Raw genomic sequence first — 14,792 nt, 5'->3', positions numbered from 1 at the left:
AGTCTAGACTTGGTACCTTGTTTTCAATTATAAGATGGAGAGATAAGAGAGGAAGACACACATATATATATATATATATATATATATATATATATATATATATATGCACCACACATACGTATATCACAAAAGGTTTTATATTAAAAATTTTGAAAAAGAGTATCTTGGTAAGAAAAACTCAATGGACCAAGAAAAGCTTTCAGAATAACTATGTTTAGCTTTCTTTTTGATTCAAATAGTGGACAAAATTACAACTATTTCAAAGGAAGTGATATAGAAACTTAGATCTAAGTGCGATTCCAGAACCCAAATGTCCACAGAACCCAAATGCAAATAAATAAGACTCTCACTGCCAGGCAGATCTGTGTCCTCCAGGGACGGGCTGCTAATAGAAGCTGATGCAAAGTCAGGGATTGAGAAAAGTTTTGTTTGTTTTTAATCATAAAATAATTATTTTAATGATGTATTTGAAATAATTTTAAACATCTGATCAATAAGATTACACAAATGTGGGAATATGCTGAACTTTACAAAAAATAAAGCTAAGCATTTAAATACACAACTTTGGGTATAGATCTCTTGGTAAAGTTCTTTTTAAAGCATATACATAATTTATGGCATTTCACATAACTTGCTAAAACAAAAATTGTGGCCAATTAAACTCGTACAATAGTATAGAATGTGGCCGTAACAGTCCCTGTGGGAAGAACAGGACGGAGAGTGACACACTGGAAATGTTTCCCCGGGAGAATTTGGCATTCTTTTGTATGTGATTTCAATTTCACCATTATTTTTGTCAGCTATAATATACACACGTAGACTTAAAACGGAGAGAGGAGGTTCTTTGAATACCAGGTTCCTCCTCAGAGGTACATAATGCACTGCTCGCATTTAGAGCCACCCACCCCAGAAGAGCAAGATGCTGACAGCACCTCTTAAGTACACAATTCAAAGGGTCTCCTACTGGTCAAATGCTCTGACCAGCAGTTAGAAATCTGAAAAGTACTGGATGCTTAAAACAGGGTAACTGGGAAACAAAGAATTCCTTCTTGGGAATTAAAACAATACAAAAACAAATCATCCTTTTGAAACATTGTAACTAAGTATTTGCCAGGCTTTCCTCTTTGGTTGACCTATGATTTTTTTTTTTTTCCATCACTAAAACAAGGATGAGCTTTGGAATTCCCGGTGCAGTCATCTCTCCTTGGAATATGACACACATCAGTTTCAAGATGCCATTTTCATCCCTTGTCAGTTTGAATGCAAGGCCTCACTCTTTCCAGTATGTTCTAGCTTTTGCACATTTCAGTGAGGTATTTGTTTTAAAACTTGGCTGACAAGATGGCCCTCACTAGGTATTGGAAATACTGCAGTGTGGGAAGCCATGGACTCAGCAACCTCAGACACCAATGGTCTCCACGGCTGTGCAATTGTGGCTCAGCTAACAAGTGGGCTCTGCCTCTATGTGTAGCTTGTCACCCTTCAACCATGGACGGTGACTTCAGCACTAGCTGAGTGAGCTCTGAGTGCAGACCATGAAGTGTAACGCTGGGACACAGGTTCAGTACAGGATGCATTGTGACTCTCCTTTACTGTACATGCAGACGCAGCCTGCATCAGAGGAAGGCACCTCATTGCTACCAAGTGGAAACAACAACAACAAAGGAAGGCAGGTAGAAGGGAGTCCCTAAATGCAGGTCAGTAAGTGATACTTCTGCATTCCCATCGGCTAGAGTCCACAGAGCACACAGTGCAAACAGCGGTCCTGCACACTGGTGACTACTTTGCAGAGCAGAGTTCGGAGCAGGGCGACAGCGAGCACGCTCCACGCCTTCTTTGGCAGCAGGCAGTGTGCGCCGGGTGCAGTGGTCACTTGAGAAGGGCAAGGTACAGGGCTCGAGAGTACTTCATCCCTCTTTCCTGTTCCATACAGAATATCAAGTCCCTGAGGCTGACTCTTGTGATTCTTGGACGAAGCAGTGGTCTGGTGGCTGTTAGGCTGCAAGTCCCGGAAGCAGAAGGGTTGTCTTTGAAGCTCTAAACAGGGAAATAACAAGGAGAAGTGTTTAAAATAAGGACTGTCGTAAAGGGAAAGAAAGCCTGTTGCTGTGGCACATGTGGCACTGTCCCTGAGAAAGCATTATGAAGGCACAGCCACTGAGGCCACGGCCTCACTCACTCACTCCTCTTCTGACCCGGCAGAGCCTGGAAGAGAGACCTCCCTCTTCTCTTCTCTTCAGGTGCTCCTTTCTCCTTTCTCCTGCCCCTCCAGGTCAGACTTCCCACTCAAAAGACTTAACAAAAAACTTCAAAGTCATGGGTGAATTTATTATTCTGATCACGGTGCTGAAGGGTTATATACACGTAAAAGGCCACTGCCACACAGCAGTCTTTTGTGCGTCAATTGTAAGAATAAACATAACAAAAGCCCACTATGGTTCAGATCTCATCAAGTTACAGTGCCAAAAAATCTTTAATGGCTCCCCAGAGGCCAGAGCTCCACTTGAAAATGTGTCTCCTTTCCTTCATACAGCATTGCGACCAGGTCTGTGAGGGCTGCCTCCCAATGCTTAGACCACATAGGAAAATGATCCTGGCCTCGGGAAGTCATGTGTCATAAGCCTCACAGCTCACAGCAAGGTGGAATAGGATTTCATTTTTAATTTGATCTGAAGTCAGTATCATTAGCCACTGTGCTATGTGGTATTACTGATGGTGCCAGGTAAGCACCATCCTGGTTCCGTCCAATCGCACACTTGCTGTTCTCTTTTACAATGGACTTTAGTTACATGCAAAGGGCAGAGATCTCCAGAAGGCCACTCAAGGGCAATCTGTTCATCTAATGAGATTTATTAAGAAGATCATGCTGTACAACAGTGATTCATAGATGGTTCTACCAGCACAAACTCACCAGACCATAAACTTTCTAAGGAAAATGATTATTATTTATGGCCCCTCTGGAAGACCAGCATGGACTATCCATAGTATTTTGTTTTTGAAACAGAGTCTCACTATTTAGCTCTGGTTGGCCTGGAACTCACTGTGTAGGTCAGACTAGCCTCAAACTCAAAAGATTTATTTTCCTCTTCCTCCCAAGTGTTGAAGTGCTGGCATTTAAAGGCATGTACTACCACACCAGCCTAATATTTCTTAACTGAGTTTACTAATTATAAACAGACCAGCCAATGTGAGATTCAAATTCATCTAAGAATGAACTGAAAGGCGGTATTCCTGCAACAAGACAGTTCCTTAAACATTGACATCTATGCATTATTTTGTCAAATTTTTCTCTTTAAGAGTTTACTTATTATTATTATTATTGTTATTATTTTTAGCTGCATGATGTGGAACTGAGTGAACAGCACGTGCCTGATATGGTGTGTATGTGGAGGTCAGAGAACAGCGGTAGAATTGGCTCTTTTGTATATTTATGTGGGTCTTAGAGCCACATTAAGTACTTAATGCCACTTAGATGACAAGGGCAACAACAACAACAAAGAAGGCAACCAACAGTCTTACCGAGTTTTGCCAGCAACCAGCACTCTACAGGTGCAGAACTGCAGGTGCAGAACTGCAGGTGCAGTAGTGGCACACACACTTTGGCAGTAACCAACAGCTCTGTGATTAGACCCATTCAACAAGATGGATACCATGTCTGGTACTAGAAACAGCTAATTATTCAGTACTAGAGAAATTATAGTTATTAAAAGAGAATCTACAACTAACTAAACAAACTACTAAATCCCTAACAATAATCCCTAAACATTGTGTTTTCATGCCAACAGATAAGGGTAGACTTCAGCCCTCATCAAGGGAATCTCTCTGCAACAGTAAGGGACCACTCCAGAAAACCACAACCAATAAAAATGCAGTTGTGGAGTCCTGTCCTAACAGGTACATCTACAAATGTGAGCAATGATGACACCAATAAACAGGTCAAACTAGATGGGGAAAAGCCTATAAGGCCTCAATCCAACACAAAGAACTATGGATAACTGAGAAAAGAGCACAGTAATTGGCTGTCCAGTGCCAAACAGTGATTCCTAAACACACACACACACACACACACACACACACACACACACACACACACAGACAGACACACACACACACACACACACACACACACACACACACACACACCACACAAAACAATTATTGAAAAAGAGAGGCCATTAATTTTAAAAAGAGCAGGGGAGAATATGTGGAAGGATTTGGAAGGAAGAAACATAATTCAATTATAATCTCAAAAATGAAAAATAAAAGCCAGGCACAGTGGTGTATTCCTTTAATCCCAGCACTCAGTGGGGAGAAGCAGGTGATCTCTGAGTTGGAGGCCAGCCTGGTCTATACAGTGAGTTCCAGGGCAGCCGGGACTATACAGAAAAACCCTGTCTTAAAAAAATACCAATTAATTAACAGATCAACTGATTACAAAGACGTTTAAATTGCTATCGTGTGTGTGCATGGTATATATGAGCGCTGAGGGGCGTACAGCACATCAGGTGTGCAGGTGTCAGGAGTAGGCTCGCTCTTCTACCATGGATTCCAGGGATCAAACCAGGTTTGCTGGACTTGCACAGCAAGGCACATTCACCCACTGCATCATTTTGCCGGCCCCAAATGAAGAATTTCTTGGAATGATAACTGTTTAAAGGGAAACCCTCATGTTGTGTGTGGGGGCATGGGGTGTACTATCATAGCCGGTACATCATAGCAGCAGGGCCTTTATAGAGAAATAGCTGTGTTATATCAAAGACAGAAGAAGAGAGTCGCTGGTCTGCACGTGATTTCATTCAGCTGGCACTGATTACTCTTGCCCAGTGCAGGACCCCTTTCTCAGAGAAAGGGGTCACCCAAACTGAGCATGCCTTCTAATCTTCAGTAACATCCTGAAGACAGATAACCCACAGGCAGGCCAGCGTGATCATGGAGACTCTCCAGGGCACATACGCCTTTTTGCCCTTTACTTCATTTTTTAAAACTATATTTTGTTGTGAAATGTATTTTCAGGATGGCTCAATGGATAGAGGCATATTTGGTACAAGCCTGAGCCTTGTGTTTGGTCCCTGGAACCCATGAAAAGGTGAAAGGAAAGAACTGACTCTTCAACGTCGTCTTCTGACTCCCGCGTGAAAGCAGACCATGCATACCCATGCACGTGCATCACGGACATAGATGCAATAAAGAATTGATTTTGTAAAAATTAAAGTATAAAAAACCATTTTGATAGGATTGGTGAGTTTGATAGGATGAAGCAAGCCTGTGGAGACTTACACAGAGGTCCTTAGGTAACATGGGAATCAAATCTTCCCATTCTGTTTTAATAACACTAAATTTTAATTATTCCCTTCACAATTTTGGTTTGTTTCGACAGGGCAGGGCATGGTGTATACAGACTATAAAACATCAAGGTCAAAACCAGTCAACCTAATTTCAAGATATTCATATCATGACTTTAGTCAAACACATTTTCTTATAGCATTCAGTTTTTGAGAGCTGTAACATCCTAACCACATCAGTCCTTTCACTAGGTTAAACTTGGTCACAGGACCCTATGGGAAGCCCATGAGGAGGAAGGAGGCAGAGTATGATCTGTGCATGTCCAATTGGTGAGCTGTGACTGAGCAGGCATGGCAGTCCAGTCAACGACCTGGTGTCTTCCTTTCTGTGACCTTTGCCACTCAGGCATCCGAGAGACGACACTTTACTGCTGTCAATTACTATCACTAAGAACGGTTTCTGCAGGATGATCTCAACAACTCAGCTTTGGAAACACCAGATACATACAACAGCAAGTCAGTAAAATGCATTCTTGACAGCGGCAGGCAATCTTGCTTGTAAGAGTTAGAGTCATTTAAAACTTTAGTGCATTCTAAGGAAGTAAAGAAGGAAGGAGAGAAGGAGGAAGGAAGGACGGACAGAGGGAAGGAAGGAGGAGAAGGAGGTAGGAAGGAAGGACGGAGGGAAGGAAGGAGGAGAAGAAGGTAGGAAGGACGGAGGGAAGGAAGGAGGAGGAGAAGATGCAGGAGGAAGGGAAGATGGATGGATGGATGGATGGATGGACAGATGGATGAATAAATAGATGGTCTTGTATAGTTCAGGTTGGTGCTCAAATCACCTCAAAGCCTCGGATAAACTCTGATTTGGGCCCTCCTATCTCAACTTCCCGAACGTTAGGACCTTGGCTGTCTGCCTCCATGCCGAGTTTACACGGTGGTGGGAATCAAACACAGGGCTTTCAGCAAGCTGCCCCAGACTTACTGACGTAGCTACATTTCCAGCTCAAGAAAGGATTTTTTTCAGTCATAAATCATATATTATTGCTAATTCTAACTCTATGCATATATGTTTACAGTGTTCACACCCCTGCCTGAACCACGTTTACATCTTACCTAAGTCTTAAAGCTGACTAGTGAGCATGTCCCAGCAATGTTGTCTTTATGAAAATACCTAGAAATGTCATTTTTACCAAAAGGCACACACGTTTATATTTTGTACTAGTATTCGCAATAATCCTAACTGGAAACACAGTGGCTATTATAAGTGGGGTAAGTTATAACAACTGAGAGGAGCCAGGACACAAAGAAACAACTACTGTATGGTGACCTTCTTGCCATGTTTCCAGACAGGCAAGCCTGCAGGAGTCAGGGGTCAGGGGTCAGGGGTCAGGCAATGACTCTCCTTGGGGATCCACGGAGCTGGGAGGTCACAGTCATTTTCTCAGGCTCCATGATGCTTCCTTCTTAGTCTGACTACTGTCTAGGGGAGAACAGTCCCTGCCTAAAACCTCAGTCAGCTTATGCTTTGCTTTTGTTTCTTTTGTACCAAAGTGGTGTTTTGATAAAAAAAACAAAAAAAAAAAAACTGCTAGCAAAAATCCCATCTCATCTCTGTAGGAAATTAAAAGGAAAGTGCAAAAGGGGGAAGAGAAGATGATAAGATGGTTAAATGCTAAGAAAATAGAGACCCACTTATCTGGGCTAAAGAACGAAGGGCTACGGTCCATGGCTGCCACATGGCAATCCTGAAGGATCCCAGGGAAGAGCTGTACTACAGCCGCCAGGCCAGGGTTGAAGAGGAGGTCACTGCAACAGGATGCAGTGGAAGGCCTGAGGCAACGTTATAAATGAAACAAACCCCAAAGGACACTCTCCAACCCACCACAACTGTCTTTCATAATTCACAACTTCACTCGCTTCCCCCAGATCATGACTGACTTAGAAAGCCAGATTCTTGAAACTGAAAAGTAAATGCCTACTGTTCTGTAAGTGGGGTAGTTAACAATAGTTAACAATGCTGACCAGTTAGTTAATAAATGACTAGTTAGTTAGATAAATGCCTACTGTTTCTGTAAGTGGATAGTTAACAATAGTTAACAATTCTGACCAGTTAGTTAATAAATGACTAGTTAGTTAAATAAATGCCTACTGTTTCTGTACGTGGATAGTTAACAATAGTTAACGATGCTGACCAGTTAGTTAATAAATGACTAGTTAGTTAGATAAATGCCTACTGTTTCTGTACGTGGATAGTTAACAATAGTTAATGATTCTGACCAGTTAGTTAATAAATGACTAGTTAGTTAAATAAATGCCTACTGTTTCTGTACGTGGATAGTTAACAATAGTTAACGATGCTGACCAGTTAGTTAATAAATGACTAGTTAGTTAGATAAATGCCTACTGTTTCTGTACGTGGATAGTTAACAATAGTTAATGATTCTGACCAGTTAGTTAATAAATGACTAGTTAGTTAAATAAATGCCTACTGTTTCTGTAAGTGGGTTAGTTAACAATAGTTAACGATGCTGACCAGTTAGTTAATAAATGACTAGTTAGTTAAATAAATGCCTACTGTTTTTGTAAGTGGGATAGTTAATTCTGACTAGTTAGTTTCACAACGGCAAAGCCATAGTAATCAGAAAATTCTTGGTTACTGAATGACTACTTGTACTCATCAACACTAAACCTGCCTCTTAGTTTTCCTTTCCTCCATGCCACCAGGTCCTTTCCCCAAGTTCACTCAATTCAACAGTGCCAAGGCTAAATGAAAAATTAATTCAGGGAGGATATAGAAGAAAAACTTTGGATCATATAGAGTGTACTGTTTCTGAAACAGGACTTCCCAATCCACTTCTCACATGAGGATATTCTTTTATATGGATTGTTAAATTGGAGAAACAACCAGCTCACCAGATGCCTAAGCAAACCTAGTATCAGCACACTCTACAACAGACCACGTGAACTAGCGTCACAGATTTGCTAGGACTGCATTTGTTCGGTGAACAAAGCTTCTCATTTCTGTAACAAAACAGCAGAGATCCTTTTATTCTTATAAGGAGAAAGTGAGTTCCAGTGGTTACAGCTTTAGATGCAACATCATTTAACAATGCAGTGACTTGGTGTGCCAGGATGGGGTGACACCCTGAGGGGAGTGGGGGATGAGCTGTGGTGAGTGGTGGGACTGGGAAGTGGGCTGCGATCAGGATGTAAAGTGAATAAATAAATAAATTAAAAAAGAAACAATGACTAAAAACAACCAGTCATAGAAATTTTTATTCCCATCTACATAATGGAGCAGGTGGTATAAAATAAAAACAATTAAAAAACCTTTCAACTTTTCCTTAAGTTCTGTCACTTTTACACCAAGTTAGAAGCCAAAACAAGAGCTGGGTAACCAGAGTGGCTTTAAGAGTCCTGCCATACTTCTCTCACTTCATGCAAACCTTTATCCAAATGTCACCACTCTTACAGAAGGACAGAGAAACTCCTAAGAGTCAGAGGTCAGGAAGAACTTGAGCAAAACAGTGTCACCTAGACAGGACGGGATGGGACAGGACGGGACAGGTACATAAGAACTCACAGCAGCATGGGGTGGGATGGGGCTCATGAGCTGCTTTCGAGAAGCTGAGAAGCTGTCCGTAGTAAGCTGTCTGCATTGCTAACCCACACTTTGATGAGTTCAAGTATTGTGTCACAGGCCCCTATGCTGGGATGATATGGTACAGAAATAATGCCAGCTGTCAGCTTCATGAACAGTCTCAAACAAACCACTTAACTTCTCTGCCTCAGTTTCCTACACTGAACAAGGGAGCTAACCGTAGTCTTCTGGATATACGGGTCTGTGTGCTGTCGCACTGGGTCAGGCTGGGCAGTTAAGTGTGCACCGTATTCACCTGTGCACATGCTCATTAGAGAGTTAATCGTTGGCTTCTTTGTTTTGTTTTGTTTTTTAGTCAGCAATACCACCTCCACCCCCAGATCTATTCAAGATTAAATGAGAATAGCATTGGAAGCACAGTATGCAATCTCTAAATGCTGGCCGGCCTTTCTCATCTTAATGAAAATAACTGGTCACCTGGGAGGCAATGAATGTTTGCAATCAGGAAAAGGTATATATAACTAGCTCCAGACAGAACCTTTCTCCGAATTAAACTTTACCACCTGTATCCATTCTCCCAAGTTCTTATTAAATCACAAACTCACTAAAGTTAGAAAAGTGATGGTTTGTTATGCTTCTCTTGCTTCTCAGTGAACTCTTTAGTGGAGCTTTCAGTACTTAAAGCTAAAATGTGTGCCAATGGCCACTTCTGCATGCAGCAGGCGGACAGAGGACACATGCGCAGCTAGACATTCTTCTCACACTTCTCCAATGAAGCCTCGTACACACACACACACACACACACACACACACACACACACACACAGTCTGTACAAGTCAAGTAACTAGAACATAAACTTCTGTACTTTTCCCTGAATTGTAAGAAGACTAAGAAAACACAAATGTTCTCTGTACAAGAACTGGGGCATTTTGAGAGAAATGGAAGTAATGGTACACACACACACACAGACACACACACACACTTCTCAGAGTGGAGTAAGGTGGAGAGAGATAGTACAGGATCCCATCTTCTGACCATGAATATAAACACAGGTGAACACAACTTCACACTCCTCCACCCCAATAAATGAGTCGTGGCCTGACGCAGTACAACAACACACAGAACTGTATGCCCAAGACTAAGCTCTCACGTCAGACACACGTCAGTCGGTACAGTGCTCGTCTAACACGCAGGTAGCCCTGGGTTTGACTGGTGGCACCACTAGTGGCTCAAGCCTGTAAGTTCAGCACTAAGAGGGTGGCGGCAGGGAGAGCAAAAGCTCAATGTCAGCCGCATCAACACAGAGAGCAGGAGGCCAGCCTAGACTGCACGAGACCCTGGCTAAAAAACAAAAACAAAACAAAACAAAAACCCAAAGACTAACTTTCTAAGCCTTGAGGGGAACACAACAGAACTTACTGAACTTGGAGGCTGACTGCCCTCTGCTGGTCAAGAAGCAAAACTTTTGAAGCTGCAGTGTCTGACTTTAACCCCATTCGCTTTATCCTTGAGAGCTGTAGCGAGGCATAGGCAGTCAGACATGTCTGTCTCTGCCCAATAATTTTGTCATTCTGGTGTGTTTCAAAGGAAGGAAGCCGACATAAGTGATACTGACCCACAAGCTTTGAGCTATGATTATGTCAGCTGTTAAAGAAATGAACTGGTAGTCATATGTACTAACCCTAATTATTACTTCAGGCCCCATCGTTTTTTTAGCAAAGTTTCCAAATGAATGTACTACACATATCCTACATTCAACATACTTTGAACCATATTCCTTTCCTTCTTCCTCTTTTATTTCAAGAAATGCAAGCATATATACATAAAATACCTAATGCAACAATCTAGATGAGCCCTAGCCTTTCCGTCCACGATGCTGTGGGGCCACCACACTTACCAACCTCACCTCTCTTTAACACACTTGAAGTCACTTACTTCTTTCAATCTTCTCACTTCTACTGTCTTCTATTATTTGAAAAATACTAATTTTTAAACAGTCTACTCTTGTATTACTATTGCTTACACTGGAGCGTGAATAACTGTTCTAAAACAACCATCTGGCAATATGATTATTCTGTTTAAAATGCTCCAATGACTAAAAATCTACAGGACCAAATACAAAAACACAAGGACATAAACAGACGTTTACATCCACAATGAAGCCAGTCTTGTCTCTCATGTCTTTATTCTTGTGAAGTAATTTCTCCCCTGGTGTGGCCAGTGAATACCAACAGTGTGCTTTCATCCTGGAGGGGCATTCTCCAGTCCTGCTGTCCTATCCTCAAGTTCCAGCACTGAAATGCTTCAGGACTGAAGTCAGGTAGTATATTTCCCCAATGCCTACAAGCACTAATGTGTCCAGTTCTCAACTAGTTGCAATCTTTACACTTCCTAGGAGTCTCCTCAAACTACAAGCTGTTCCATTATCTCAAACCTGCCCTCACTGAACTGAGGAGGATGACTGAGGCCTATGAAGACTTTTACAGTCACGGAGAAGAACCTGGTCGGTGTGTGCAGGTCCAGTGTCACACAGTAACACAGCTGGCATGAAGGAGCGCTGAAGTCAAATCACCACAAGCCGTCAAATCACCACAAGCCTTGGTCAAAATTGTGCTGCTTCTCAGCTTTAAACGCAAACAAATCTGGAAGCAAACCGTAAAGTCCTTGGGGTATATTTGCGAAGTATTATCCTGTCCTCTAAGACTGGTTCACCTACTTACTCCTGCCAAGGTACCATCAGCTGGAATTTATCCAAAACAGCAGTCTTTTTAAAGGTTTCCCTTACATTCTCGAAACAGTGAGAAGGCGCTTCAGCTAGCCAAGTAGTTTAAACACGTTGAGAACATCGGATAGCCAACTCTAAAAGCCATAACTCGACTGCCTCCAGTGGCCAATTATAAAAATACATCTTAGGACTTCTCTCAAAGTCATTAGAAAACTCATGCAAACGGTCTAGGTCTCAGTTTTCTGTTTTGTTAAAACGTCTTTACAGGATTGACAGTGAAGTAACAACAAGCAGGTCTAGGTTCATACGAGAAGAACTGCAACAGCTGCTGTGGCAAACAGCTGAAGGTATAGATTTACTAGTAGTTTTGAGTATATTAACAGATTTATTTAGAAGTTCAGCAATTATAGAGTTCACGAGCGCCATACAGGATGGAAAATACTCCTATAAAAATATCTGGACTGACAGGAAAACTGAAAGAGCCCAAGCGGTGCTGCTTTTCCATCCATAAGCTCTGAACACGACACACGGCTAAGTAATGGCAGTCTATGACAAAGCGGATTCAAAGCTAGCAGCAGTAACACAAAGAACAGGGCACTTGGTGGTGGCTGGAAGGGCTTCTGTGTGAAATGAATGATATGAATGATACTAACTCAGTCTCGGCAACAGTGAAAAGTGCATGTTTTATACTTAAAAGATACAGATGCCACTTTAAAAATGTATATCTAAAAAGTTAAAAAATAAAAAGGGTACAGAGTAAAATTGTTAAAATAATACTTGACTAATTCAAATGATAACATACAGGAGAAATAAAAAAACACAATTCCTTAAAGACCCACTATAAATAAAAACACAAGTTAGAACTACGTATGTGGAAAAAGAAAAACCATGTAAGTTCTAGGCATAAGAAAGCTATCACAACTATAAGATATTAAAGAAAGCAGGTTTATAGACAAAGAATATTTTTAGAAATGAAGATTATTCCATAATGATAAAAAGGGAATTTCTGTCAGAAAGACATTGCACGTACATGCAAGCCATTCAGTGAGAGACACAGAAACTAAAGCAGACACAGGTGAACACGATATTAGTTGTCTCACCCTCTTCTCTCGGCGCTTCATGGAACAAGCATCTCCAGCCCCAAGTAAACGAGGAAGAAGACAGAGGCTACGACACCGACTAATAATGGCCGAATATGTGTTATAAATATTCATCTAAGCTGAACAAACACTTAAACATAAGCTTCAACAGATTTAAAAGGACTGAAATCAGACACTATGTTTCTCTGTCACATGAAAACAAAACCCATGTAGAAAGGAAACACACTTCCAAACTGCTGGTATGTGAAAGCTACCAGGAAGGAAATTAAAGTTAACACAAGCATATTGTATACAACATATTAAAGTTTGTATGGGTGAAGCCAAGACAGAAAGATCATGAAAATTCATAGTAGACACGCAATGTTCAGATGGTTGAGTGCAGGCCTAGCTTGCATAAAAGCTTTTGTTCAATCCCTAGTGTCCAACAAATGTGGTGAATGCTCCAACCTGTACGACTCTTAGGAGGTAGAAGAAGGAAGATCAGAAGTTCCTTGATGATGAAGTGAGTTTTAGGTCAGCCAGGTCTACATGAAATCATGTCTCAAAAAAATGTTCAGTAATTTGTAAATTAGTGTTTGACTAATAAAACCAATGAGGCCTTTCTAGACTAATGAAGAAGTGAGAGGAGGGGAGAAAAAGGGTAACACCCACTGTTTATCAACACTGAGAATGAAAAAGAATATACTTTATTACAGACATTAAAAAGATAATAAGACATGATGAATAACTTCATATTAAAAACCTGAACAACTCAGATAACACAGAGTCTCTTATGGCTGAAAGAGTACAGTGACAGGAATAGGTGGCGCTGGTCAAACTTCATTCATACTCAGGAAGCAGAGAACAATGAATGCTAGTGCTCAGCTAGCTTTTCCCTTTGTAGTCAGTCTTGAACAGTGCCATTGCCTAATTTAGGCTGAGCCCCCCCACTTCAATTAACAATCTAGATAACTCCTGATAGTTAGCCCAGAGATTTGTTTCACTGATTCTAAATCCCATCAGGTTGACAATCAGGATTGATCACAAGTATAAAAACTGTACAAGAAACACACTTTTACCAAGCAACATAAAGAAAAATCCTATACTGACTTTCCCCACACTGAGCTCTCTGTAGACCTGGATAAGAAGTAATAAGCAGTAGCTATGATACAGTCTGAATACAATGAAGTCCTGACACCAAACCAAATCAGTCCCTTACTCCTGCGGACTGCTTCACTCAAAGTCAGACATGGACAGAATGCAGTCAGAATGCCATACAGATGACTGCTAGCCCAGTTCAAGAAAGTTCTTGCTCCCTTTAATATCTTTCTGCTGCACGTTTTGTTCTCGTGCTCTTTCTTTCTCTCTCCCCGACTTCCCTTTGCTTACATGAGAGCAGTAAGCAGTAGCCTTATCACTTCCCTATAGCCTGAACACAACTGTTGAAATTTCCTATGTGTGTGCACGTGCACACATGGATATACCCATGGAGATTAAACCTAGGACAAGCAGGCACTTGATGACAGTAATATTTCCAGGGCAATTTTTATTTTTTTTATTTTGGCACACTGTTCAATAAGTTATCAAAGGTTGGCTCTGAACTTACACTGCAGCCTAAGCAGGCCTTGAAAGTACCATCCTGATGCCTCATATTCTCAGGGAGCTGGGATATAAAATATGCTTATCAGTAGTATAAAAAACTAGTAGATAACTGTAAGTATGACAGACTTAGAGGAAACCAAAATATTATAAGGAAATAAGGATGGTAGACATAAATCAACAAGACTACAATACTCATGGATTAAAAAGGTAAGATGTTCATTCCCCACAATCTCTAGATTCAGCGCCAGCCTAACTGAGGAAAAAGCCACACAGGCATTTTTGTAACACCAAGGATTCTAAAACTCATGTAAATGCATATAGTTCATACAAAATTATACAAAAAAGCTTTTTAAAAAATTAGAAGAACCATATAGGCTGACATCAAATCAATTAATGAAATCCAGCAAAGTGGCTATATATAAAATTAACTCAAATAAATCAGTTGCCTTCCTCTATACAAAAGAGAAACAAGCCGAGAAAGAAATTAGGGAAACGACACCCT

At 41.1% G+C, this 14,792-nt stretch overlaps 1 protein-coding gene across 2 annotated transcripts in view; it reads right to left on the bottom strand.

Annotated features, from left to right (window-relative positions):
* Window positions 1-413: 413 nt before the first annotated feature.
* Window positions 414-14,792, bottom strand: part of Taf4b (TATA-box binding protein associated factor 4b) — a 117,891-nt gene continuing 103,512 nt past the window's right edge. The window contains 1 exon segment of one of the 2 annotated variants that reach the window (NM_001426974.1): window positions 414-2,037. In NM_001426974.1, the coding sequence (NP_001413903.1) occupies window positions 1,870-2,037 (168 nt within the window). In that variant the 3' untranslated portion in view covers window positions 414-1,869. 2 annotated transcript variants of the gene reach the window in all.

Source organism: Rattus norvegicus, chromosome 18 (genome assembly GCF_021556685.1).
Source record: "Rattus norvegicus strain SHRSP/BbbUtx chromosome 18, alternate assembly SHRSP_T2T, whole genome shotgun sequence".
Classification (NCBI taxonomy): domain Eukaryota; kingdom Metazoa; phylum Chordata; class Mammalia; order Rodentia; family Muridae; genus Rattus; species Rattus norvegicus.
This window is presented reverse-complemented; position numbering and strand designations above follow the sequence as displayed.